Source organism: Rhea americana, unplaced genomic scaffold (genome assembly GCF_003343005.1).
Source record: "Rhea americana isolate MKP2758 unplaced genomic scaffold, rheAme1 scaffold_65, whole genome shotgun sequence".
In the NCBI taxonomy this organism is placed as follows: Eukaryota; Metazoa; Chordata; class Aves; order Rheiformes; family Rheidae; genus Rhea; species Rhea americana.
This window is the reverse complement of record NW_028186812.1, coordinates 4,120,717-4,148,683: the sequence shown is the minus strand read 5'-3', so window position 1 is coordinate 4,148,683 and position 27,967 is coordinate 4,120,717. Positions and strand designations below refer to the sequence as shown.

The 27,967-nt window shown below is 40.7% G+C and overlaps 1 protein-coding gene across 1 annotated transcript in view; it reads right to left on the bottom strand.

Annotated features, from left to right (window-relative positions):
* The window catches only part of FREM2 (FRAS1 related extracellular matrix 2), a 138,907-nt gene extending 115,099 nt beyond the window's left edge, over positions 1–23,808 (bottom strand). The window contains exons 1-2 of the mRNA XM_085320720.1: positions 18,583–23,808; positions 10,487–10,576 (exon numbers count right to left, since the gene is read on the bottom strand). Of these exons, the coding sequence (XP_085176846.1) occupies positions 10,487–10,576; positions 18,583–23,698 (5,206 nt within the window). The 5' untranslated portion in view covers positions 23,699–23,808. The remainder of the gene's footprint in view (positions 1–10,486; positions 10,577–18,582) is intronic.
* Positions 23,809–27,967: the final 4,159 nt, after the last annotated feature.

Genomic DNA, 27,967 nt, shown 5'->3' with positions numbered 1-27,967 from the left:
AAATTCATGTGAAAAAGGAATTATGGGCAGAACTGGATTAGAATTCACAGCAATTGTTCCTGCACCACTTCTAAATCTAATCACGCTCTAGAGGTGTCTGTCACTGATTATAGAGGAAACTTAAATTTATTAGGACTATAAATACAACAGCTTAAGGACCTGTCCGAATCGAGGACATAATCCTGCTTAAACTGCCCGCTAAAGAAGCCCTGCCATTTCTATCTGCCAGCCACACTGAATTTTGATTATTTTGATTCATCTTTTCATGTGTACAATAGCCTAGCATCTAYCCCTGAGAAGGAGATTTCAGAACATTTCACTGTTCAGCTTACCATGCAGCTGCAAGGAAATTTAAAAGGTTTCAACTAGCTTTCTCTTCAATAGGATCTTATATTTCTAACCAAACTGTCCTCAGTGCAGTCCTCTCAGGAGATATGTGCTTGAGCACATGGTACTAGAAGTCCTCTTCTGTAACGATGAAGCAGCCCAAAGTGCACTTCTGCGGTTAATCAGTGTAGATGACAAGTCTTAAAATTATATAACTGGTTACAGTTGCTCAGGTTCTTGAATTCAAAAGCTCTGCCTAAACACAGGACATTTTACTGGAATAAGAAATCCAGTGCTTTGGGGGGCCCTTAAATAAAAATCTTTCAGTTATAAAATAGTTTTAGTGATTGTAAATAACAGAATGCTATTAGTTATGGAAAACTTCTCTTCTATGACGTGCTCAAGAAAATCACTTAAGTCAATGAAAATTTTTACCAATTTCACTAATGTAGTATCAAACMACAAACCTTTAGGCACAAAAAGCCTTATTGGATGAACTGGGCTTTGAATCAGACTTCAAATCTGTCTTTAATAGTATTCTTATAATTCTCTCTTCAATTATTATGTTCCATCCAAATGACAAARCTTTAAAGAGGCAGCAAGGTGTGTGGTAACAGCATTCCTATGGTCTTGAGGAAAGCACACACCACACAGCAGAGTGACAGAAGCTCTATGTTGGTACTTAAATTAAAAGTTACTGAGATTGGAATCCTGGCAAACATTCAGGAAAATGCTATATCAAGTTGAACGAATTAATGTTTTACTAATGACTTGAACTTAAACAAGCTGAAGCCCTTCTCTGGAAAGAGAGGAGAGAAAAGAAAAAAAAATAAAAAGGAGATTTGTCTTTTTAAAGAGCTTCCTAAGTGCTAACTGCTAAATGAAATAGTTTATATTACTAAAACTAAAAATTAATTAGTTAAGTCTGTAAAGGAGAGATTAACTAAAGAAAATCCCATGGAAACCAAGCCACAATATACTGACTTAAGACATTGTCATCTCAACCAAACCCAAACAAAAAACAACACAGGTCAAATTCATTCATTAATTTACTCTAAGAGGATTTTCACTCTACTTGTATTACTCCTGGTTCTGAACTTCCTCTTCTTAAATTCTTCAATGCCAATTACAAAAAAAAAAAAGTCATGTAGTTTCAGGGAAAACTTGAACATCCAAACCTAGTGTGTGTTTATGAAGTCAAGCTTTTGCCAGAAGAGAATGGTAAGACAAGAGTGGTCCCTATATTGAAAGATTCAGCAAGGCAAACAGAGTACATGAATATACCAGTGCTTACAGCTTAATTTCCCAACAAAATCCCTTTTCAGCCCTCACAATCTTATATGTGCTGCACTTTGCAGGACCAGATCAGAAGAGAGATCTCCAAGTGCATTGTATTTCTTAAAAGAAAGTTCTTCTAAAAAGTTTCACACAAAAACTCTGAATAAAATTCATTATCTTAAACTAGCTCCATTGTTCTGCTGCAGTAATGCTAAATTAGCAAATATCTAAACTCATAGCTAAGAGTGCTTTTCATCATACCAACCATTTGATACAGGAAATCCTAGGTACACAGATTGGATCTCTTTTCTTAAAGGAGGCGTCTAATCCCCCATCACTCATTGATTATATWAAGTTTCAGTTTCGGCACATTCCCAATGCCTGCCAGCCCACAATGAAGATTTGGCAGAAGTTAGTTAATTACATAATGTAATACAAATAAGCTTTTGATTTAAGATCMTGAAGAAGCAATAAAATCCACCATGTATTTGCATGCTATGTGGGCTAGACTGCCATGGAGAGTGTTTCTTACAAAAGCAAGAATGACTTAAATTAAGATGCAGAAATTGCAACAGTTTAATTACAATGGATGCCTTCATTAGATTTTCTCCATTTTGAATCTATCTAGATTGTTGGTGTATTTCCATAAGTTAAGACTCACTAACTTCGCTTGGTGGAAAGCTGTTCATGTAAATRCAGTTACTATAGATGTGTTTGTCCCTCTTGAATAAAAGGTAATCTCATTTTTAGAGAAATCAAGAAACTTCCCARATGCATCTACTCACCAGGTGAACCATTATGGAAACTCCAGAGACTATATACTGTTAACTGACAAGTGAAGTGATAAATGCTCGACTCATCCTGAAGGCAATTTTGAATCCCTCAGTGAAAACAGGCTGTGAAMCCAGTCTGAGCTGCTGTGAACACTGCTTATCAACAGCAGCCAATGTCCCTTCTCTCATTTCATTTTACTCCAGAACTGTTTAGTCCATCCCAGCCAAAAATATCTGCAACCAATAACCAATGTTATTTCACAGGATTATTATAACTTRCTTTAGGAATTCATGTCTTTCTGTAGGGTCTCATCTCACTAGCAATCAACCAGTGTTACTCCCAAGAGTTCCCAGTTTTTCCACTTAGGCCTGTGTCTCCTTAATCTCTTTAATACTTGCATTTTGACCTAATCTTACTGCACTTTGGTATTCTTCTTTTGCTGCCTGCTAGGCCTTGTTACGTAGTATAAAGCGTAATTTAACTCTTATATTATTATTTGAAGTAAAAAGTCTACCAAGTACTTAGAATGCTACCTTGARCACAATATTCTTTGCCTTTCACCTGAGCAGGTCAAACTAAGTCAATTTGACTATTCAGCTGGGCAAAGCAAGCAGGATTCAGTTACAAAAGCAGAGCCTGGTCATTTTTTTCTGGTTGCTTTGAGATTTTTTTGCAAATATATTTTTCACAAGAGGTGTGGTTATTTATCAAGTCATCTCAGCCAGAAGTTACGGAAATGTCTATTACAAGGTTATGGTGCAAAAACATTTCTCTTCTGCCTATRCAACCCGAAAGTCGGGATACTTATTAACACGGAAGACAAGGCTACTGACCCTGATTCAAAGCGAACTAGAACCAAARTACTCCCTGCCCAAAGCAGTGATCTAAACCATCTGCCTAAAAATTATTCCGGAATGCAGTGCTCCAAATCTGCCTGTTCAAGCTGCTTTATGTTGTGGAAGATAATGGGTGTTAGCAGAAAAAAAAATACAACAAAAAGGAGGGAAGGAGGGAAAAGAAAAAGAATTTGGTATTTAGTAGTCCTGTGGCAACAGTACTTATTTGGAAGATGGAACATTATGGCCATGTTCCAAACAGTATTTAAAAGTGGGGAGGCAAAAGGGAGGCAAACAGAAAATGAATATAAACCTGCCCAGAATGTAAGTGAGGGCACATTATTTGGACACTCTAGAGATGGGGAGTATGGATTCACATCCTAAGAGATAAAGGAGGGAATTGCATCCGACTCTTTCCTATTTGGGCGAAGTGTCCTAACTAACACATAAAGGGTAATCACAACATGATTGGCTGTCTTTCCYAGTCCAAAGCAGTACTCTAAAACTATTCTATCAATTACACTGTTTTGCTTTTGTTAAAAGCAACCAATATTTAGGTRGAAGAGAACACGGAAGAAAAGCTTTGCTTTTGGTTAAAACTACCTCTTGAACCCAAACAATAATAAATAAAAATAAATTAACAAGAAAAAACTTTGCCAAAACAACTAATTATTTCCCTCATCCCTCTCCAAAAAGCATTTCATTTTAGCTGGAAAAAACARACTTTTTTTCTATGTATATATTTGGATAATAAAGATTTAAGGAACAAACTGAAAATGCAGTTATTTATTTCTACCAGCCAGTCTAAAATGCTAGTACAAAAAAACAAACTAATTTGTACTATTTCATGGAAAGACTTTCATTGTCTTCTGTAAATCTGTATGAGACTTTATGACTTTATATGCCCCATGTAATCATCTCTGCCCAAAATACACAGCCACTCCTATACACTCCTTTAGCTATCCTGCTTAGATCTTCATTTTGCTGTGGCTGTGCAGCCACACTGTTGAGAAACCCCCAAAGTAATCTTTTAATACCCCCCTCCCCTTAAAAAAAAATGTAGTGTCAAACTACTATTTAAATCCTCTGGTAATATTTACAGTTAGAAGTGTGACATRTGGAAAATTGTTTGGATCCCAGACTAGAGTATATCAAGATAGCAGCAACAAGCCTGGCAGCAGACCAGATTCCTATTCAGTAGCTGGCAAATGATTGAAAGTATTGCCAAATATGCCATGCCCTCATTTTTAAGCCAAAGATGAACGAAGATGAAGTCTCTTGCCAAGACTGATGTGCCCAAATGTCACATGTCAGGTCAAGCAAGGATGCTGCARATAATTCCCAGTGGTATTTTAGTAGTCTGCTTCTTCTTCAAGAACTGTCAGCTATTGAGCTCCAAATGCCTGCTCCTCCACTATTATTATAGCTCATCTGGAAAACATCAATGTTATGACTTTGAAAAACAGTACAGACACCTGTTTTAGCTCTATAATTATACTCAGGAGCATCATATTGTTCTCTCACAAAAGAACAAAGCATACCAGAATAGTGAAATTCCTAAAAATAATAAAGAATATATTTAGTAAAATAAAGAACGACAGAGATGAAATAATTATTTCACAAATTAAGTGGAAGATTTTCTAAGCAGTAGAACAGTGTTTCTTTAACTAACATTATTTCTTGCACAAACATACTTCTAAAAAGCCTATGAAGTTTTCTCAGAAGTTAAAGGCTTACCTCAGGGAACTGTTTCTGAAAGACTTTTTTCAATGARGATTTAACTAACTGTTAATACAGGAAAATGCAATGCTATGCTAAGGCATTTAGGGATCTATAACAAAAAGTTTAAATGAGATTTAGCTAATGATGTAAATCACTGGTTTGTGAGCCTCGACTTTGCAATACTTCGACTTGAACTCAAAAAAGACTGCTCCAAAGAGCAAAAAAAAAAAAAAAAAAAAAAAAAATTCTTTTTCCTTCCCTGCTGATCTTCTGCAATCCTAGAAGAGCCACAAGAATCTGTCACCATTTCCCCCTGAAATCATTCTGTCCTTAAGACACTATGCTGCAAGATGCCACTTAGTAGTTTAAGAAGGATTCAACTCCTAAAGCAGCAGTTAGAGGAATCCACTCATCATTGATCGGAGAATGGCGTGAGGCGAGGATGGGACTGATTATGATTCAAATTAAGGCTGTACAGGAAACGGTTTCCCCCACTTTTTTTTTTTTTTTTTTGGTGTTCTGATCCCAAATCAGGGTTAACAGCTAAAAATCTCTCTTATTCCCCCCCCCAACAGGAAATTTTTATGGAACTTAGTCTATAATGCAAGCCACTTAGTACGGCATCAGCACCTTGCCGCAAAAACCGGAGCCACATAACATGGTTATGGTCAGTTATGGTTCACAGTACTTCAAAAGCTTCAGACGACATAGGGGGAAGAGGAGCAAATATGCCAGATTACTATGACCACAACACTAGCAAGAGATGACAGGGTCATGAGCAAGGTTRTATCTAAAAAATATTTGGGATTTGGTAACTGTAATCTTTAAAAAGAGAAGCACTGCTTTTTAACTAGCAGTTAGCACCCTGCTAAAACATGCCCAGCAAACAAAACCCCAGTTGCAATACATTACTGGTATTGCTGGTTGTCTGGCCTTGTCCACATGGATGTATTTGCCTCTGTTACTGTCTGAATGCTTTGAGTTTAGTGCCAGTTGTATTTGTTTTATTCTACACCATCAGGAAAATCCATCCATAAAATTAAAAATAAAAAGGTAAACTACTTCAACTAATTTTGCATTATTCAAAACACTACAATGACACTAGAAAAAGGGACAAGCAAGGCAGAAATTGAAGGTAAATTATGGAGTTCAGTTTTAACTGTGTATTCTCACTGTTGGTTTCTCTTATAGGAAGAATGCCTCAGATAACCGACAAGAGATGTTATAAGAAATTTTAGTGTGGCATTTTCTGAAGCAGGCACAGGAGCTCAACACACTGGAGCTAATTTCTGTGTCAACTTTCATTCCATATGGATCAATACCATTTTGCACAGCTGAAATACCAACTCTCTGCATGTGTTTGATGGCTTGCAGCTTCTCTGACTCAATAATACAAAGTTGCTGCAGATACTGCAATTTCTGATCAAGCGTATTGTATTTTTATTTAAGTTACTCTGGCAATCTGTTTCACTAATTAAAAGGCTCAGGTATTTTCAATTGATTTTTTTCTTCAGTCTAGTGAATCTCAGTATTTTGCAATTTTGTATCTTGCAGATCAATCCAGGAGTTCACCTATCAATCTGAATTTCTATCTTTTCCTATCTCTCCATCTGAAAAGAATTCTGTTTTCTTCCCTGTTTTTGTAGGATTGGTTCCTTTATTAGTCATTGAATTAATATTATAATTTAAACAGTAAGCTTGTATAATTTAAACAATAAGCTTAATAACTTTGCACTTATTAAAAAGAAGTTTTTTTTTCCACCTTGTTACTGTAATGTGAAAGCCATTTTTGAGAAAAAGAGGTGCAACTGAGACTATTTTACAACCTCTGGGGCAGGACGGGGAGAAATCTTTTTCAAGGTTCTGCTAAAATGGACTCATATGACTTTTTCAGAATCAACAAATCTCTACATGATTATTTTAAGATGCATCAAAATTCAAAGCAAAACTGAAATCCAGTTAATTTGAACTGCAATGGCTTCTTTTTTWWAAAAAAAAATCACACAGCCAACTTAGAGCAGTATCCTACACTCCAGTGACTTCTTGTTCCAAGCGTCATGAAAATGGAATGGAAGACTCACAACATATGCTTTATATATCTTGAGTCTGAAACCTCAAACATGAAGAGTCAGACTCTTTTCTAATACAAAAAAGTACTGATAAATAGCTCAATTTTGTTACATTTATTTCACTTTTTAAATTATTCTTTAAGAATCTTTAAGACCTTAAAACTTCAGCCAGTCTTCTTTCTGGTAAAACCTCTTGACTGCAATTTTAACACATCAGGCCTATGCTTTAGCTTGTAGATTGCAATCCTAAAAGGCCTGCTTTTCTTTTYACTCCTGTCTCTTCCTATCAAGCCTATTTCTGCTCTATTTAGTTATACCTAAAAATTTATCACTAGACAACCATAATTCCTGAACTAGTCTCTATCTGGCTAGACTACAGTTTTCCTACTTGGCCAATAAGTAAACAAGTCCCCTTTWGTTCCATATTTCATATTTTCAGATCCTGAGTCATGATTTGGTATGCAGCATGATTTTTAGCTTGCCCCCACTGTAAACAACAGGCAAAGGGCCAAGACCTGGGAGATCCCCACTTGGCTCTTTTCTCCTCATTTACTCACCTATTTTACTGTTGCCCTAACTTGCTTACCACAAACGCTGGCCACATTTAAGAGAATAAACAAAATTCCAGATCCAAAAAGAAACTCACAGCAGAGCAGTTTAATGCTTCTCAGTACTTGGCATGTCTCCATACAGTAGGCTGAGATAACAGCCTCAGACTATCATTATTTAAATAAAAGAGACTGAGGAAACAGCTTCCAGGTTTACAAATAAGTCAGTGTATAAGTGGAGCAGATCAACCATCAGAAGATGGATACAGAGATGATTATCTTGTCCTATTCATAGATCACGAACAAATGTTGGAAGACCCAAAGAACAGCATTTTACTGCTTCTATGAGCGGCTCCAGAAGTAGAGGGCACATTCATATTAATTCACATTACTTGAAGAGAACTAGGACTGGTGTTGTAGGTTCTGCTGGCTGAGACACAAGAGAACTAGAAAATACAAATGCTTAGGTCACAGGATGTGTCTTAATTTTTTTTATTTATTTATTCAAAATAACATTAACTGAATAACACAAACAAATACTCATTCATCAGGAATTCCAAAGCTTCTCCTGATTTCAGTGGGATCATTTATGGAATACGGCACAGTTCAGCTTAAGTGAAGACCCATCTGATTCATTTACAGCATTAGAGGCCATCATTACTTTTTTTACTACTGCAAAATTCCTAATACAGGAAGTGGAAGAAATCTGAAACATGTAACTCAATAGCAGTAGGTGTTGGTACTCTGTGCTGAATCTTTCACTCTGATCTTGTCTATAATCTCGTAGAAGGATTTGACTTAAAAATCAAGAATATTAAAACAATAGTCTTGGTACCACTAGCATTCCGCCAAAACACACCTGAGCTGCAGAACATTGGCTTCGATGTTTTTCTGAGGAGGGCAGAAAAACAGTTAAAGAACCTGCTGGATTTTTCATGCTGTCATAGATTCTGAAGACGCTGCTAATAAGCCTGAGTTATTTTAAGCAGTCTAACATTAAAGTTTTGACCACAATTTTATCCCCTTTAAATACAATTTACCATATTCAGTCMAACAAATCTTACAAAACATTCTGAAACACAATTCTGCATTTTTCATTGTGTCATTGAAGAGACTCAGGAATGCAAGTACCATGTTGTCACCTAGCTATGTAATGTGCAACTTGATAATGTCTTTACAGCTTCCAAAGGATCTAAAAAAAGTCAGCAAGCACTTAATTATCATAATGATTCTTTGTATTATCAAAAATAGAATACTGTACACAGACTGTGGCAGCAGACATGGTAGGTTAGYTTTCTAGTAAAATAAAAATTGTCAGTAGAGTCTCAATATATTAAGTGCTATTTATTTCAAACTATGTATTTGCCACTGGAAAGCATTCAGATAAAGGAAGAGAACCATCATAAATGTTGGGTTCYGAAGGAGCAACTCAGTCTTAAGAACTGATGTCTACAGATTGTTTCCGGAGAGTAAACTTTCCTCTACTTGAATTGCTCCTCTCACAGGAAACTTTGAAACATCAAGAGTATGAGTATTTGTTCACCTACTAGAAGAAGAATTTGAAAATCATGTGCAATGTCACCATGTGGTGACGTCTGTCATAACAAAATGATAGTAGTACAATGAAAATACTTCTCCCTTTGTTCCATTATCCTTCCTTAGCTTTAAATTTCTCTAACCTATGTCTCAGTTAAAATATTTAAGGAAAACAGGCCAAATATTACAAACTTATCTCACTACTTTTCTGAGGTAGCAGAGATTTGCAAGCACATTTCTCTAGAGGCACTATCTCCTCTGCAGTTGCCCACCACAATGAACAGCAGAACATGCCTTTAACATGCTATGCCTAGCAGCAATGGAGGGTGACATAATTGTGCAATCTGTGAGGGACAGGATAGATCCATATTCACTGAGCTTAATACTGCAGTCAGACATATATCTTGTGAAAAGAGTAAAAGTTGAGTATACAAGAGCTGTAAATAAGCTGATGTGAAATATTTTTTCCCTAAGAATATTTTTCAATCAACTAATAAACTCATTATGCTAAAATGAACTAATCAAAATCAACTAATCAATTAATAAAACTCATCGTCAGTTATTCATAGAGCAATGCAGCATATATTTAAGAGATATTAAAGAGGTATAATCTAGCCACCTACTACCATACACAGGAATATCCACATTCAGGAATATCCACAGACTTTGGAGGAAAAAAGCCTGCCAGCATTGTTTCGATTACCCCTCAGACTGCTCCCCTTTTTCCTGTTTTATTAAATAAATAAATAAATAAATCCTCTGAAGACACTACAAGCTAATAAACCTGGATTTGTTTTTACTCCTTTCTCTTGCATCTTTCACAACCCTCCAAAATATTATCAGTGACGAGAATTCATCAGTCACCTGATGAAGATCTTTAATATAAGAAAATTCCCTCTGGCATGGCAGAGATAGAAGAGCTTCGTACATCAGGGAAAATGAGTATATGTGGATATAGGAAGAGCAGCTTTATAGATGAACCTTTTAAAAGGGGCAGACAACCACAACTGCACATGAAAATCTAGAAGGWTTTCATCATCAGGTTTTCAGAAACTTACGTGTATAGAGCCTGGATGGGGAAAACACAGGTAAAATTGCATAAAGCCCAGAAATCTGAGTGGATTTTGAGAATTTCACTCTCCTGTCAGAGTAGGTTGAGGTGTGTGGTTTTTTTTTCTTTTTAAACTAAGAGGCAGTTATCACTTCTTCAAAACATCTATTTATAGTCACCAGAAATACAGCCCATGATATTGAAAAGATTTAAAAAAAAAAAATCACAGTCCAGCAGTTAACATGGATTCTCCTTAATCAAATTCAGTGCTTTTGCAGTCCCAAATTATACTTAAGATCTTTCTCTTTCAAGAGCAACAAAAGCAAAATTCTTATGAGTACTCACCACCATCTTCAACCATAAAATGAAAAATGTCACTGGTGGCATTGTCACCTGCTCGTAAAACGTAGCATATCTTCATATCATCAATATCAGCTGAAAAAATGAGAAAATACATCTTACTTTAAACATCACAGCTAAGAAGCTACAGGTATAAAAAAAAAAAAACTTGACATGTCTTGAATAGCTTAGCTTCAACATAGAACAGTCAAGATTCTTCAGCAGAGCTCAAGCATTTCAGTTTTAGCAGAGTTCAACAAATATCATTCATTACCCTCCCCAGTGCCCTCTTCTGTATTGACAAACAGAACCCCAAAGAAATGTAAGCAGATGGGCTCAACAGTGGGAGCTGTTTCATGTCTTTTGTGGTGCATTTTCTTAAACAGAACTATATTCACTAAGGTACTGATTCAGCTGCTATTCTTCATCCCAGAATTACTGTGGTCTGCTCTAGGCCACTCTGAGATGCCCAACAAGCTGCATGTTATTGACCTAAGAAAGCACTGCTAAAAAGATGATTCATAATTCACTATATTTCACAGCTTTCCCATACATACAAACAAGCAAACAAAATGGAGTAAATAAAGAATACATTTAACCTAACTTTTATTTGATAGTAAATAAATATATTTTGGCACGATCGCACAAAACAGACCCTGGATTTGTTGCATTATAATTAACACCACTAAGARTAACAGATATGGCCTTAAGCACTTCTGGCTCTTCCTTAACATTAAGTAATGAGAGCTGACCAGTCTTCTGTAAATCCATATAGTACATAGTTCAGCACCAGTTCTCAGGAGACGATGGACCTAATAATCACTGCTACCAGTGACAAAATGACAAAGAATTGCCCACTGCCACCACCAATGAGTGCCGTCAGGCACAAGTGTGCTGCTCACAGTGCAACTGAATGAAAGAGCAAAGAGATCACAGTGTATGGCAAAGAAGTGTTACTAATGAAGTTATTGATATTGATATTAAAATATTCCTTTGCTTTCCTACCTCATCTAAATTCAACTTCTGAGTTCTCTCAGAAATGCTTTTTCCTTTATTAGCAGTTTTTCTTTTTAAAACTCTAGTAAACCGTTAGCCTATGCTGTATTTTTACATGACTAGTTTAAGATTGCGATTATTATATGCTTCATATTCACATTAAGCAACATATATTTTTATTACATTGTCTTTGAATATGCCTATGTCAAAGAAACACATAGCCATATTCTATTCTGTTGTGAGGCAAATACTATGGCACATTCAACACTAAAGAATCAGAGCATCTCAGATATTCAAATTAACATTATCAAAGCAAACTGTATCCTCAAAGCAGGATACGAAAGAATGGTCCATATGTCACAAGTGCAGAGGTGAAAGAAAGCAGGACTCAGAGAAGGACTAATTTGATCAAATGGAAATCTGTATCTACTTCATCCTAATATAAGCCAGATTGATTGCACTCTAAAAAGGTGAATCCATCTGCATTAATAARACCGACCTTTGGCACAAGGTTTGGATGCAGATCTCTACCCTTATCAACRTCTTTAAATACCTGAAAGGAGGGTGTCAAGGGGACGGGGCCAAACTCTTTTCAGTTGCCCCGTGTGACAGGACAAGAAGCAATGGGCACAAATTGAAGCACAGGAAGTTCCGCCTGACTATGAGGGGGAATTTCTTCACTGTGAGAGTGACGGAGCACTGGCACAGGTTGCCCAGAAAGGTTGTGGAGTCTCCTTCTCTGGAGATCTTCAAGGCCTGTCTGGATGCAACCCTGTCTAACGTGCTCTAGGTGATCCTGCTTGAGCAGGGAGGTTGGACTAGATGATCTCCAGAGGTCCCTTCCAACCTTACTGATTCTATGATCCTATGACCCTGCAGATGTCTGACATGAGGAAAGAAGTCTTCTACCCAAAGGGACCTGGCAGAGGTCACAGGAAATCTCTGACTGAAATGACAGGAAAAAAAAATCATGGTATTTTCTCCATTGAGTTCTATCGTCCATTCAAGAGGCAAGAAAAATTAGCTCACAGAAACCCCCTCTGCTTCCACAGCTAGATTACATCTGGCATGTGACCTTGCTTATTTAAAGTAGTCTCAGATATATCTACACATTCTCTACTACAGAGATCGCAATCTCTTAAACTGCAAAAGTGCCCTAGACCATCTTTCCTGTCAACATCTTTTCAAAGGACATGGTATACAACCTGTATGACTGCAACATCATAAGTAGCRCTCAAACACTACAGTGAGGCATTCTGTTTTAAGAACCCAGACAGATGTAATTAAAACCTAGACTAGACTAGACAGACTAGACTTCAGCAACAAGTTTCAATTCATGTTTTTGAATCATCAATTCCTACAGAAAAAAACATGCAAGAGGCAAGCAAATGTTTATCAATACAATGTTTTCCAGTTTTCTTGAGTGGTGACAGGAATGTGTAATACATTAAAAGCTATTTTTGTCACTTTCCTTGAACAAAAAGATAGTTATTGGTAAAAATCCGTTTCTGATGCTACATCAAACAGCATGGAGTAATTTATTTAATTTATTTTTAAGGAAAAGTTGGGGAAATTAATAGCATTTAAGTGGAGCTCAAGTACCACAGAAAATCTTCTCCTATGTAAAGGCAGGTACATTATTAAAAACAAGCCAAAAGCTCTTTTATTAGAGCTCTTCAAGATCTACAGTTCCAAAAGTAGCCAGACATCTTCTAGGGCAGACAGGTAAAGAACATTATCAGTAAGTATACAGAAGAGATTCTTTAGTGACATAAYGTTTGAAAGAAAGTTAAAGATCAAAAATTAATAGGGCTGTAAAGAGGATGCAAACAAATACCTTTTTATGCCAGTGTAGCAAATAAATCTTTCATCCTGCAAACACTTACACAAGTGCTTAGCTTTGCCCATATGAGTAGCCTTATCAAAATCAATAGTTCCAACATATATAAAGGTAAGCACTTGAGTCAATGTTTGCAAGACCACCTCATCAAAAAAGCCACTTGTCATCCAAAAATCTTATTTTTAATCAAAAGAGTCACAAAYGAACAATGTGCTTTCTGTTCATTAAAAATTATAGAGTCACTTAAAGAATTTAACACTTTCCTGCCATAGTTGATTAAATTTACGGTAGCTACATTAACACTTGYTGAGTTGCAAGCGTAATTCATTACTGTTTAACTGCAATGTCTGCTAAACATTTATGGGGACGTTGCAACTCTCCCCTCATTAGAAATTCTGCAGATTTCTCCTATAAAAAATTTGTTTATCTACACTAAATTAGGATAWTGCTTTCCCATTTAAAACTATGCAAAATAGATTTGGCTATTAAAGGCTTCTTTATTCTCCTATACAGTCTTTAAGAAACAAGTGCACTAGACAACRTAATTCATTCTCTCTGAAAACTCTTGCCTGGAAAGGAAGGTGAAATCCACTGTCAGGAATGAATTCTGAGTAAAATCCTGGTTCACGAACTGCCGGATATCTGGCTGGAATACCCATTTATGTATTTTTGGTCTCAGGAGGACACACTGAGCACTGAGACTTTAATTAAGCTCTTTTATTGCCAAGGCAGATTCTTACTCTACTCTATCCCTTCCTCTCCTTCTTTTTGGCCCCTCAGCACACCAGCAAAGCAGCAGGATGCAGCCTGGCCCTTATTCACAAATCAAACCATGTGGGACTGTAGGCTCCCAAAAATAACATTTGGCACTCCATCACATTTTGTGCACTCAAAACATTACCCAAACACTAACTAACTGCTTGTTATATACCACTGAATTTTAAATGTGAAAGGCTTGGCAGATCTTAATAGATTTTCCTCCATTTTTAAACAAATCATCTAATCTTAATGCATACCTGTTATGAATAAATTCCAGCCCTGACGTGCAGAGATGAATGCAGTGTGATTATCCATGCACAATTYTCTTTCTATGTATTTTTATACTAGGACAGCACTAGAAACTAAAAATTACTATGTGGCAAGTGTTTTTCTTTAAGCTTTCTCTATGTTTACTACCACTACATTTTGAATATACAGCACAAAGAAGTAATAATGAATTGAAAATGCTGCTTTCAGGTGTAATATGAAGTATTAGTATTTGAATAAAATTAAGAACTCCTTACTGTATTTTAAGAATATCTGATCTTGTTACTGTCACTTGCATCTCTCTTATTCAGATTATTTTAATATCTAGGTATAAAAAAAGAAAGCACCAGATACTTGCAGAGTATAGCAACTTTTTTCTTTTTTTTTTAATCAAGGACTTAATTGTCCTATACTCTAATACTCCTTCCAAGTAATCCCAATTAAGTCTATGAGCCTCATGAGCTAGAGATTACCTACTGTATTTCTGCCAGAAGTATTTAATGTGTACTATTTAGAGAATCTCACACTGTGAGATACGCAACAGGGAACAAATCTCCTGGACACACTGCATTCTGCACAGCCAAATTTTGACTGAAGCCTTTCAGTTCATCTTGTGAGCTGGGCTAATTTCCCTTCTAGCACTTGATGAAGTATTGTGAGCAGGTATTGAAAAGCAATAGAGTGTTTGTCAAACATTCTCTCTGCCCCCTCTTTCAGCTATAGATAATCAGATCCGGCAGTCTGATCAAGCTGCTTCCACAATGATTCCTTTTTCAATCCATGTTACCTCACTCAATGCAATCTATCTGTTCATACAAAGATGACCCAAATACCAAGAATGGGAGCATGAGGTAGAAGAATATTAACACACACCTCACACTATTGGTAACCCTCAGAATTCAGCTGTGYATGGTCCTGAACAGCCCGACCTGACTTCAAAGTGAGTCCAGATGGCTCAGGGGTCAGACACGATGACTTCCAGAGAGGCACCCTCCAACCTAAATTTTTCTACAATTCTTTACAAGATTGTGAAGATGCTCTACAAGCTCCATCAGGACCCCTACTTGCCAACGAATCTGGAACATATTTAGCATTTTCATAAGAGCTTGCTCCACATTGCAAGATGAGTCCTCTAAACTGGGAAAAGATGAAAGCACAAAAAGATAGCATACAACAGCAGGCTCAAGGGTCAACAGACAAGCATCCTAAAGTCAAAACTTTTTTTTCATAGCTGACTGCAAAATCTCCACTTTCCGAAAGTTTATTAAAAACATAGACAAAGAGGGTCTTATTCACTCCTGCCCTAAGCAGTAGATAATTGTCTTAGTACAACATGAGCATAAAACATGCATGAATTCACTAYGTCGGATTTGACAATGCTTTTCACATTAGTTACAGTGGGATACAAGATAAGGCACAACAGTGAACTACATGCAGAGTTTTGAGTATGCTGCTTGGTCTATATAAGACCTCAGCATCTCACAGTACTTTGCAAAACTGTAGCTTTCTAGGTCCAACTAAGAATTTTCATCCTTCTGCCACTCACAACCTCTCCCATATCCAAAACGGTTAMAGAGAAGAGGGCACCTGAGGAGAAAGGAAAGAAGACAGCATCCTTTCATCCATAACGTTCGTTCCCACATCATTCTGTGACATCCAATAACTTCTCTTTCTCTGCCCTTAACAAACTATTATCCACATCTGGGCCTAAAGTCTTCTACCTTTCACATAGCCTTTCCAGACATCTCTTCTCCCTCAAGTACCTGGGCTTGCACTCATAGAACAGTTCAATGCGTTTCTTTTGTAAAAATATAAACCATTTTTAAAAGCCTTTAGGCAGTAGAAAAGAGATACCACAGACACGACATACAGAAGCTTAGGACTGTATGTTTAGAGATTGTATGGAGGTCCAAGAACAAATACTAAAGAAGTGTCTTTCTTAAAAATACTCTTCAGCTCAACACAAACTAGTGCTGATACCATCAGGGAACTTGCAGAGTTATAAGACTGTCTCAGGACCCCACTAGCTTTAAAACCAACTTTCAGGTTGCAGGCTTTTCATYCAGCTCAATCACCCCCAAGTCTGTGTGAAGAGTAGTAGGCCGGGACCAGCCACATACATTTGCAGAGCCATTAGATGGATATTAGATTAACCAACCAAAGATATTTCCTCAGCAGCAACTATGAAGAGGTTGTTATTTCTTGATCACATTGACTGTGGCTGAGGGGTGTGTGTGTGGGGGGGAGTAAAAGTTCTTGTCCCTAATAGTAGCATCAGTGTAGAAAAGGTATTGCAGGAAAATAAATCTGGAGCATAAACATCAAATAATATTAAAATTAGTTAAGCTTTCCTATTTTCTGATCAAAACTAGGTTTAAATTGAACCACTCAGATACTGCCCTTCATGTAAGTACATGTTTATGGCCTTGTTTCCACCACTATACCTAATATGAACCTAGTTGCCTTTAAAGGCGTATAGATTCTCTGGCTCATTTCTTACATATCCTTTCCATGTGACCATTCTTCTGCTAAGCAGAAGGTGGTGACCAAACAGCGAGGTACCCTCCACGCAGGGCAGCAAATAACATGGTGTAAACACCAGCTCCCAGGAGAATTGGAGTATCAGCTCTGCATATGGCTCAGACCTAGCCTGCCACAAAGCCTGCAGCTTTATCCTGCCAATACTATTTCCTAAGAGCCCTGCAGGTCCTCATACGACCAGAATGCAGGTGCTTTATTCCAAGCTATGTAGGTTTCTAACCATGTGGCAGGGCTGCCAGTCACGGACCAGAAAGCACTTGCATTTTGGTCATCTGAAAGAAATACACTGATGCCACATGGCATAAAAGAGGATGGGTTGTACCTATCCTGAGTGCCCCCAGAAGAGATAGGATATCACTATGCTATGTAGCAGTTAACTTTCAAGGAACAGTCTCTCAGTAATTCTGTGTTCTACAGTGCAAGAGAAAAATATGTTTAAAAAAAACATAATCTATTTACTCACCTCCATTCTCTTTTGTTCCTCATGTACACTGACAATGATACTCATAATACAGCTAGCAGCTCATTACTGATGCTTTATATTTAAAGAGGTTGTTGATTCCCAAAGCTTAAACAGGGTTTGGTCCCTCCTCCCTCATCCTCTTTTCCTTTTCGTCAATGCATCACTAACAGTGTAATAGTTAGGGCATACCAGCCATTCAAAAGTTCACCAGGTCTATTTGCAAGATTTKGTGTCTCTGACAAGAACATCACTACAAACAAGACTGTAACGGGGCATACATAGCAGTATTGGCTCTGTGAAATGAAACGTAGCTGATTACAAAGCACTCCTGTCTGCCCCTACTACCTACACAGCCCAGTCTGCCTGGGCCCCTTTAACTTTGAGTTTCCATGCAGTTGTACTATCTGCACACTCCACAGCCGCAGCAGGCTCCAAAAAAAACCTCATTTCACTTTTAATTACCCAGCTATTAACTCATTACAAAGTAACATGGAAAATTCTCTGGAGAATAGCTAATGTTCTCCTTTCAATTAAAGAAAGTTGCTTCATAGCCTTGTTTTAAGGCTTTATTTTAGTATATACAGCACATGTGGTTTTCATCCTATGTATACCACCCAATATTTTAGTTCCATGTAAAAAGTAACACTGACATAATTTTGAAACATTTACATTACTTCTTAATTTACCACAAACACTTCAAGGTTAAGGCTTGTGTAATTAAGGCAACAAATGCAGTCATGATATATTATCTCCCTCTGCTTGGGAAATGATTTTGCTTTTATAGTTAAGTGCACTCAGGCTGTATTAGCAACTGATATCCTAGCCATGGTATGATCATTAGTTAATAATAGCATGGCCATTCCTGTAGTATTTTCTAAATAAAACTTTTTTTAAAAAAGCCTTCAGACTCTAAAGATCTGGAGTCACGTGCAGGCCAATTCTGTTATCTGCATTTGTATCACTAAGTCCTCAATACAAGTATGGAATTCCAAGTTATTTGGCCTGTAAGCTCTCCAAAGCAAAGACGCTCCATTACTTTGTGCTTATCCAATGGACCTTCTTTCCTGCCAAAACAATCATAAACACAATGCATACATAAAAAGAATTTTAAAAGAGTAATAAAGCCATTATGCTATACTTGCTTTTTAGAAAGTTTCTCCCATCAATCACTACACAGTGTAACACGACCAAGAATGTTTCCATGTGACCTAAAGAAAGCATGCAGTATTGCAATACCTTGTGTGAACTGGCTGATGCTATGGTTGCCTTTCCCCAGGTGGATCAGGAAGCCATGGCGAGGACCTTCTGTGATTCTGATCTTGAGAGCAACATGTAAACTGTCTCTGTCTTCTACTTTGAGTACCTTGTTGGTAATCAGAAACCCTGTGTGACCTGTGGCCAGAATACGGAGAGTTGGTGCACCCTTATTTATTACAATTTGAGGTACACTGTTGTCCACAGCCATTATCCGAATCTTCATAGTCTGAGGTTTCCTTGTTTCAAACACAGTGTTTGGAAAGACATAGAAATCAGTATGAGTCCCATCTGTAACAGTGAAGGAGAAGCTATCCTCAACTGATTCTGTGCCATCATGGTTGTAGCTGATTAGATTTTCATTCAGATCTTGTTTTGTGAAGGCAGTGACTAGTTTGGAGTTATTGAACATGATCTGACCATGAACTGGTACTTGAGTGATGACAAATTTYAGAAATGCATCAGGTGTATCTCTGTCTTCTACTGTCAGTTCAAATGGGGTTATCAGTTTGTTTTCATTTTCACTCACCAGCAGGTTATGTATTGTGACTACTGGTTTCTTATTGTCCACATCACTAATAGAAATTCTAAAAGTACGAAAAACAGGGTTGTAGCCATCAGTCACCTCAAACTCAAAGCTGTCCATTTTCACCTCATCTTCTGAAGTGTGAATATAGTAAATTTTATTGCCTGCTAACAAAAGCTGAGTGAAAGTAGAGATGGGCACCCCAGGCTGGTCTGTACATTCAAGATGACCACGAACAGGTGGTCTGGTAATAGTGAAAACTAAGTTCTCATCTGGACTATTCAAGTCACTGGTGCTAAGCAAATCAGTAGTAAGGGTTACCTTTCCTCCTTCCTTCAAGGAAACCCCTTTGCTGATTACATCTGGGAAGACAATATCAACGCTGCTTATTGTCACATAAAAGTAGCGGTCAATTAGAGAATTTATTCCATCTGTAACATCAAATTTGATGAGATCACGAACTCCTTCTCGTCCAAAATGCATATACTGAATTAAGTTTCTATCCACTTCATCTTGGGTGAAGTTCATCCCCAGGGTGATATTCTCAACTCCTCCTGAAGACTTTATTCTCTGTAAGAGGCCTTGTCCTGGCCCATATCTTACAATGTATGTCAAGGTTTTGTCTTCAGAGTCTAGRTCAGTAGCCTTCAATATTCTGTTATGAATAGTTCTAGTTTCCCCTATTTCAATCTCCAAACCATCATTGATGGCCATTCTGGGTGTCTCATCATCTACAGGAATAACCATGATGAATACCCTTTTCACTACGGTATATTTACCGTCTGTGAGTTTCACCTCAAAACCATCCTCATTTGTCTCAGAGTCATCGTGTTCATACAGTATGCTAGAGCTCTCCATTATCTGATCCACAGTGAAGCTCTCCACTAGGACAGTTCCATTGACCAGCTGATTCACAATGTGGCCATGCTTAGGAAACCTGGTGATTGTGAACATTAACTCATCAGCTGGAACATCCCCATCGACTGCATTGAGGATAGGGGTATCAATAACCAGGCTCATACCTTCCATCACAACAAACTCTCGCACAAAGATTTCAGGCTCTTCATCATTGGTTGGGATAATGACAATGGGGAAGAAGTGCCTCTGGGAAAAATTAATGCCATCAGAACAGCGGAAAGTGAATCCGTCTTCAACAGGCTCCACACCCTTATGTATGCTTTGGACATAAAAAATATGCCCTTGACGGAGGTCTTTCAAGGTAAATGCACTTATAGCTGTACCTGCTCTGGATTTTTCAGAGCCTGGGGCTGGAGAAATGTTCTCTATATACCCAGAGGTGGGCTGAGCAACAATGGTACAGAGTATATCATCATAGGGAGTATCCGTATCTTCAGCCCTTAGGTGAGCAGGAGTAATGACCTGTTTTTCACCTTCCATTACCATGAACTGCTCCCCCACAAAAATCTCTGGGGCTTGACTGTCAACAGGAAGAATGGTCACCAAGACAGAAACTCCTTGAACGACGTTGCCTTTGATGCTCCATTCCTCTGACAGGTCAGATAAGGTAAGATTGAAGGTATCTGCTTTGGGCAGAAGGCCTATTTCACCACCAGTATGAGCATATACCACAGCACCGTCCAACAGATCTCTCTGGGAAAATCTCTCCGCAGGCACCCCTTGGACCAGAATGTCCCCATGCTGAGGAGGATCCTCTACAATGAAGGTCAACATTAAGTCATCTGTATCCTCATCTGTGCCCTGGATGACATTAGCAGTGATTTCAGCAGCACCATTCTCCAGCACATCCAGGTAGGAACCAACAGTGCCCAAAGGCAATCGTAAGGTAGGAACCTCATCATCAACAGGGTGCACATTCATTTTCAATGTGATGGGCACAACATGAACCCCATCACTCACATCAAGACTGCAAGTATCACTGTTGGTCTCTGCCCCACTGTGTACATATACCACCCTCCCTTGCCTAATATCATCTAGGCCAAAGGTAGCTCCCAGAATCAAACTGTACCCAGACAGCTGCAACTGGCCATACTGGGGAGCCTGGGTCAGAATGAATCGGAGACGGGCAAGTTCAGTATCCGTGTCACTGGCATCCAACTCATTCTGACTAAGCACATGACTGCCTCCCTCAGGCACAGTAAAGCCAGTATTAGTGATTTCAGGAGGCTGGTTATCCACAGGCTGCAGATAGATGGTAAAAGTCCCTTCAGCCACATTGCCAGCTGCATCCTCCACTTGATACTGGAACTGAACCAAATGAGGGGCCACTCCCAATTCCTCCTGTGGAGGACGATAGGAGATCTTGTGATGGTTGATCTGGGCCTGAGTGAAGTGGGTCACTTCCACAGAGTGATTCTCAGTCAGTACAAGGGATCCAAAGCGGGCTCCATGCACATCTGGAGGGTGGTTAGTGTCAGTGGGGGGCTGGATTATTCTATAGCGCAGTTCACGGTCCCCTGAATCCTGGTCTGTATAGCACAAGTGCTTCCTCCGCAGCGGGGTCACCTGCTGTTCTGCAACTACTAAGTGCAGGCTGCTGCTGCTATGCAGCTCTGGGGCTAATCGGTCTATGGGGTGTACCCGGATCACAAAGGTCTGTGGTCCAGAGCGGTTGGGTGGGTCATTGTCATCCTGGACCCTAAAGATGAACTGGTCCAAGACAACCCCAGGTCCAGGGCTGTGAGGCCCAAAGTGGTGGTAATAAAGACGCCCTTCTGCAATATCCTGCTGTAACCATTCCCTCACTGGCTTTTCATATATTAGGGAGCTCCCCATTAAACCTGGCACCCTCCTCCAAGAAAAACCCTTCTCTTCTTCCTCTTCCTTCTCCCAGTCAGGAGGTGGCTGGGCTTGACGGAGAAGAAGCTGCCCTGCAGCAGGGCCAGACTCCACTGTGAAGAGCAGAACTGCATCCTGCGAGTCTATGTCAGTAGCACTAAGAGCACGGGTAGTGATGGGCACTGTTTCACCCTCAGCCACAGACAGCCCCGTGTTAGCATTGAGTAGGGGTGGCTGGTCATCAGTGGGCACCAGGGTAATGGGGAAAAGAAAATCAACACGGTGGCGGGAGCCACCATCTTCCAGCCGCAGCACAAGGTTGTCGCTGAGAGGAGACTCACTGCCATCATGCTGGTAAACGACTCGGCCTGCTGCCAGCTCAGCCACAGTGAAGTGTTTACGAGGGACAGCAGATGATGGGGTATCCTCCAGCAGAGTGAGATGGCCATGTCTCAGTCCTGCCACCACGCTCACTCGCACCTCCTCCAAGTCATCCTCATCACTGATAACCAGGTTGGGGCTGGGACCAGGGCCTGAGAGAGGACGTGACTGCCCCTCATAGAGCACAAGGCCAGTGTTGCGGGTCACCACAGGTGCCAAGGTGTTCATGGGCTTCACCACAATCACAAAGGCAAAGGGCTCTGAAGCAGCACCCTCCGGGTCTAACACCTCCAGCTCCAGCTCAAAGAGCCGCTCCCGATCAGAGTCCTCTGCAGGTGGCTGGTAGGCAATGCGCAGCTCCCTCACATCCTGCTGGCTGAAGGAGGAAATGGGCAAGCTCCGGTCGTCAGTGCTGACTATGTGCCCCTGACCAGGGCCAAAGGGCGAGGTGATGTTGAAGAGCAGCAAGTCCGGGGGTGATTCGGCATCCTCGGCTGCCAGCATGTCAGGCGTCACAGCAGTGAGAACAAACTGGTCCACTTCCATCATGAGCATGGCCAGGAAGCTGGGCTTGGGAGCCACGTTCTCTGCACCAGCTCGGATCCGCACCAACACCTGGAAGTACTCACGCTTCAGCAGCGCCCCATCACCTGCTGCCTCCCTCAGCTCAGCCACCAGCGGCACCAGGTCACGGTTGGGTGAGCCACCAGCCGCCGTGTGCCGGTAGCGCAGCCCCAGCCGCAAGAACTCCTCACAGTCCCATAGCGAGGCAGGCACTGGGCTGCCATCCCCCGTCACCTCCCGTCCCGTCACCGGGTAGTTGAGGATCTCACCGTAGCGGGGCAGCCCAGCCAGTGTTGGCAGCAGGCCCACGCGGCAGCGCTGCCAGCTCGGCTCAAACGCAAACTCTAGGCTGCGAGCATCCAGCGGGTTGCTGGTACCCCGCAGGCGCTCCACGGTGAGGGGCAGGTTGCGGGTGACGATCTCCAGCTGCGTGAAGAGCACCTCCACCTCCAGCACCAGGGGCAGCACCAGGGCGCGGCTCGGCGAGTCGTAGCGCAGCTGCAGGCGGACGCGGTCCCGCGCGGGGCTGCGGCCGCCCAGGTGGGAGTACTGCACCTCGCCGGCGCCGAAATCGCAGGGGAAGCGCCGGGGGCTCAGGCGACCCGGGCGCTGCCACAGCGGGTCCTCGTCCAGCACGGTGAGGTAGCAGCGGTCCCCCGGCTGCACCTGCAGCACCAGGTCCCGCGCGGGGTCCAGCCAGGCAGAGCGGCCCAGGGGCACCCGCAGCCCGCGGTTCGCCACCACGATGGGGGCCGCCTCCGGCGCCCACGGCGAGGCGGCGGCGGCGCTGCCTGGCGGCGGCTGGAGCGCCCCAGCCCAGCCGCAGCCGGCCAGCAGCAGCAGCAGCGGCGCGGCGGAGAGAGCCTGCATGATCCCCGCCGGCGGAGCGAATCGCCCGGCAGTGGCCTCTCCTCCGCGCAGGGGCCGAGTCCCGGCCCTGCTCCTGCCGGCGGCGCCGCGCGTTCCGGCCCGTCCGCTCAGTCCGCGCACACGCCGCGCTCTGAGGGGCAGCGCGCCCGCTCCCGAGGGGAGCCCCGCCAGCCCCCGGAGCCCCGCCCCCTGCCCCCACGCGGCCAATAAGCACCCGCGGGGGGCGCCTCCGCCGGGAACGATTGGGCAGAGTCTGTGTCCATCTTTGAGCCTAAAGGCGGGGATAAGCCTCCCCCCAGGCACTCCACGGCGCGACAGGTTGTTGAGGAGAAGGCGCGGAGGGAGCGGCGGGCTGAGCCCTTGCTGTGCAGGAGCGGGAAGGAAGGGGGAGGCGAGGGCCGGCACGGATCACCCTGACGGCAGCGGCCGCRGGCCGCCTGGAGCCCTCTCTCCTGCCAGACTGGGGGGGAGGGGGTGCTGGCTGCCCGCGTGTTCCGCACCTCTCCTCAGCCCCGTGTCGGCGGGGCGCCCCGCCGCGTCCTCCTCCCCTGCGCGGAATCTCCCCGTTCTCGCCTTAAATCATCCATCCCCGSGGCGGAGATGAAACAGGGATGTCGSGAGTCGCCGCTGGGGGAGGCTGGGGGCGGCTGGGGGCTTCCCTCACCCCCAGGGAAGCGGGGCGGCAGGAGAGCGCGGCGCGGCCACGGTGGCGGGCAACGGCCGCCGCTCGCGGGCAACGGCCGCCCCTCACGGGCAGCGGCGGCGCGACGCCGCTGGTTTTCCGCCCTCGCGGGGCTGCCCGAGAGCCGAGCCGGGTTAACGGGGGAGGGCAGGGGAGGAAGGTGCGTGAGGGAAACCGGGGCGGAGCAGCGAGGAGCGGTGCCCTCGGGCTCCCAGCCCGGCGGGGGCTGTCGCCGCGGAGGTGCTTGTCAGCGTCACGTTTCTTTGCGCCAGAAAGAAAGCTGATAAATATCTCCAGGGCAAAACACATTAGCTAATATCCAGTTTCATTCCTCGGAGGTGACTAGTCGCAGCAGTGGATGAATAAAAGCTTTACARTATTTTTGCCCTCTTGTGTCTGCAGTTAAAAGCATACTAATAATAGTATAAGCGTGCAAGAGTTGCTTGCCTGTAAAATTTTCTAATGGCAGGCTCTGACTTCTATTCATCTTCCTCGGCAGCTATATTTCTGTCTTAATGAAATGTGATACACAGSCTATAAAAAAAGAAAAAAGTATCCAAGAGTTAACAAAATTACTAAGGAGGGGCAGATTCAAGGGCAAAGAAGGCTGCTTGGATATGACTTTGCGGAAACCTGTGACGCATTTTGTTAAAAAGAGTAACATTTAAAGTTGTCCTTCAGTGCTACAGTATTATCATGTGTGGTCTTGTTTGCTATATGGAAAACTTGAATTTAGAAGATTGGGTTWGACACAGTCCATCATGTCTGCATCTAACTGTTGATACAAATAATTCGGCTTGACTGGAGACAGTGGCATCGGTGGACATCGTTTTTGCAACATCAGAATTGTTGTAATCTGTAGAGTAGTTCTGTATTCTGTATTAAATGTGGAAAGCTGCAGAAAGCTGCTTTGTTAAACAAGTTATGTTGACCTGTGGACTTGGACACTGCTGCAAAAGGTAGTAATTTTAGGAGTAAGCCAGCTAGCTAGTAACCAGCAATAATACCAATTTACCCACCCTTATGAGACATTCACATTTTATTTCAGAAACTGAGAAGCAACAAAAGATAATTTAGTAGAAATACTGAGTCCCAGGGCCAGGGTTCTCCCGTAGTTTCATAACCATGGTGTTAGTACTTTTCAGAATTGACAAGATCCAGATGGTGTGATTGGAATTGCCCAGATGTAATGATGGAGTGTCAAGGCTTCTCTTTTAAAATAAAACCAAAAAAAACTCCCACAAGCAATCYAGTATGGAGGCAGGAGATGGCACTGGTGTAATTTAAAGGAACGTCTACCTTCATCAGCATGAATGTATTAATATATAATTAATATATTAATATGTTCTTGTTAAAGAACATTACTAAATTTGATTCCAAATTTAGGCTGTGTTATATAAAAATGTATTATAAAAAAAGGAAAGTTATAATAAATGTTCAGTAGAAATTTTCTCATTCATTTCAAAGGAGAGTTTTATTTTCTTTAAATAAACTCCATTTTGCAGAGTTTGCAACTCAAACCATGTGTGTATTTGTGCAGTATGTGCATGTKTGTATATATAGAATTGGAAAGTGAAAATGAATAATAAATCAYTTACAAACAAAATCATTTAGCTTTTTCTTATTTRCCAAACAAGAAAAAAGTTATCTTTGGAAAAGTGCAATATTTTYCAGTTTTTAATAATCTTAGAGTACTAAGGATAATGGATAAAGACGTACCTTTAAAATATTWTTTTAATGATGGTGTCTTTTGAATATTTTTAATAAAGCAGTCTCTTCTGTTTTAAAGTCAGTACAGTATTTGTTGTGGCATTTCTCTAGAGAAAATGGGGCATTTCTCTAGGGCATTTATTTTTCAATTGGTAGAGAACTGTGAAATCTAATAGAAGAACATATTTTGMAGTACTTATGCTGAAACTAAAGGCAGAAGGGCGTTTCCAACAACTTAGTTATGAATTGAGAGACAGCTTTTTGCTTAGAGAGAGAAAAAAAAAGAGTTTTCAAGTGCTAAATAGTGAAGGAATGGGATTGACCCTTCTGATAATTCACCAGAAGTTTCTGACACGGAAATCTCTGATTTTACCAGAATTTAATGGATATAGGGTCAGATTCTTTGATCTTTGTCATCTCCATTATCAAGTAGTAAATCTTTCTGTACAAACAACAAAAGTCCTCTTTATTTTTAACAGTTGTCTTGTCAAACAAGTCAATGAGCTCTTGAGGAACAGTCCAAGTAAAAAGTGAGTGATACGTTTTTATCTTCTCACAGCACAGCATTTAAAAAAAAAAAAAAAAAAAAAAAAAAAAAGTGTCCCAAATTACTGAGTTGATAGGAATTTTGAAGGGGATTTTCCTTGCCATGTTAACTGGCTGAACTCTTTGTTCCAACACTGGTGTCCAAATCTCACTTGAAGAAAATTCACCTGGGCTAAATTCTCATCCAAAGGATTTACACAGCTGTAAATCCAAAATGTCTTAYCAAATTCCACCAAAGTCAGTGTAACAAATCAGTCCAATGGAACTGGAATCAGAACTGGGTCCAGTGACAGGTCCATTATATCTGACATAAATTGTTGATGAATAAAGTGACTGGTATTTGACTGGGAGAAGAAAAAAAAACTCTAAAGACTTTTAGAATGCTTGCAGCTCTGCTACACTGGATATTTAATATTTTAAAATATATTTATGAGTTTAAACAGAAACAGAAGGGTTTAAAACAAACAAGACCTGCTCCTTTGACATTATGCTCATGAAATTCTACTGAGGAACATTTCTTTCTAAATTATTTACCTGTGAAGTTCATCAGGATATATTTTAAGACATTTGTTTATTAAAAAATGAATGTAAATCCATTCTTATTTTAAATGCAATAATTTCTGAGGGCATCTGACTTCTGTTTCTGATGATGGATCATAGATTTATGTTCCTTATTGAAGCCTACAACTCCAGTGAGAGAAATRGAAATTTACTGTCCACTAAATCTACATAAAAATTTATAGTTATCAAAGTCTGCCCTCTGTTGATATGGAATAATCTTAACATCTTAATTGTAGCCAATCCTGACTTCTATTACAGTACTTTTCACAGGAGTTTAGTAATTAGTTACAGAATTCCAGAGATTCTCTTAAAATAAATTAGCAATAGCAAAATAATTTTGATGATTTTGATGATTAGGAGACAAAATACGACATCCAAATGTCTGGGKTTTTTTTTAACAGTTTCTAAGTAGATAGCATCAGTGTTTTGTAACTACAAATGCAAAAAAGATATGAAGTTTGTTGTCAGTATATATTAATTATCTTGCCAAGGAAATTAAGCAGAAGAGAGGATGGGGTCAGCAAATGAGATTTATGGGAGTATTTGAATACTTATTGATGGTATTAGTATTTTTGCTATTACAGTTCAGCTTTGAAACGCCACCCCTTGTCCTCCCATCTTGGTCTTAGTCTGTGAAAGTTGGAGAAGCTCCATGAACTCATATTTAACTGCTTTATCTGTAAGACCAAGGCATAAAGGATTTTACAGTACCCGCTGTGGCACAGAGAGTATTTTTGTCCTCCACAGTATGATAGATGATTTAGTCAACA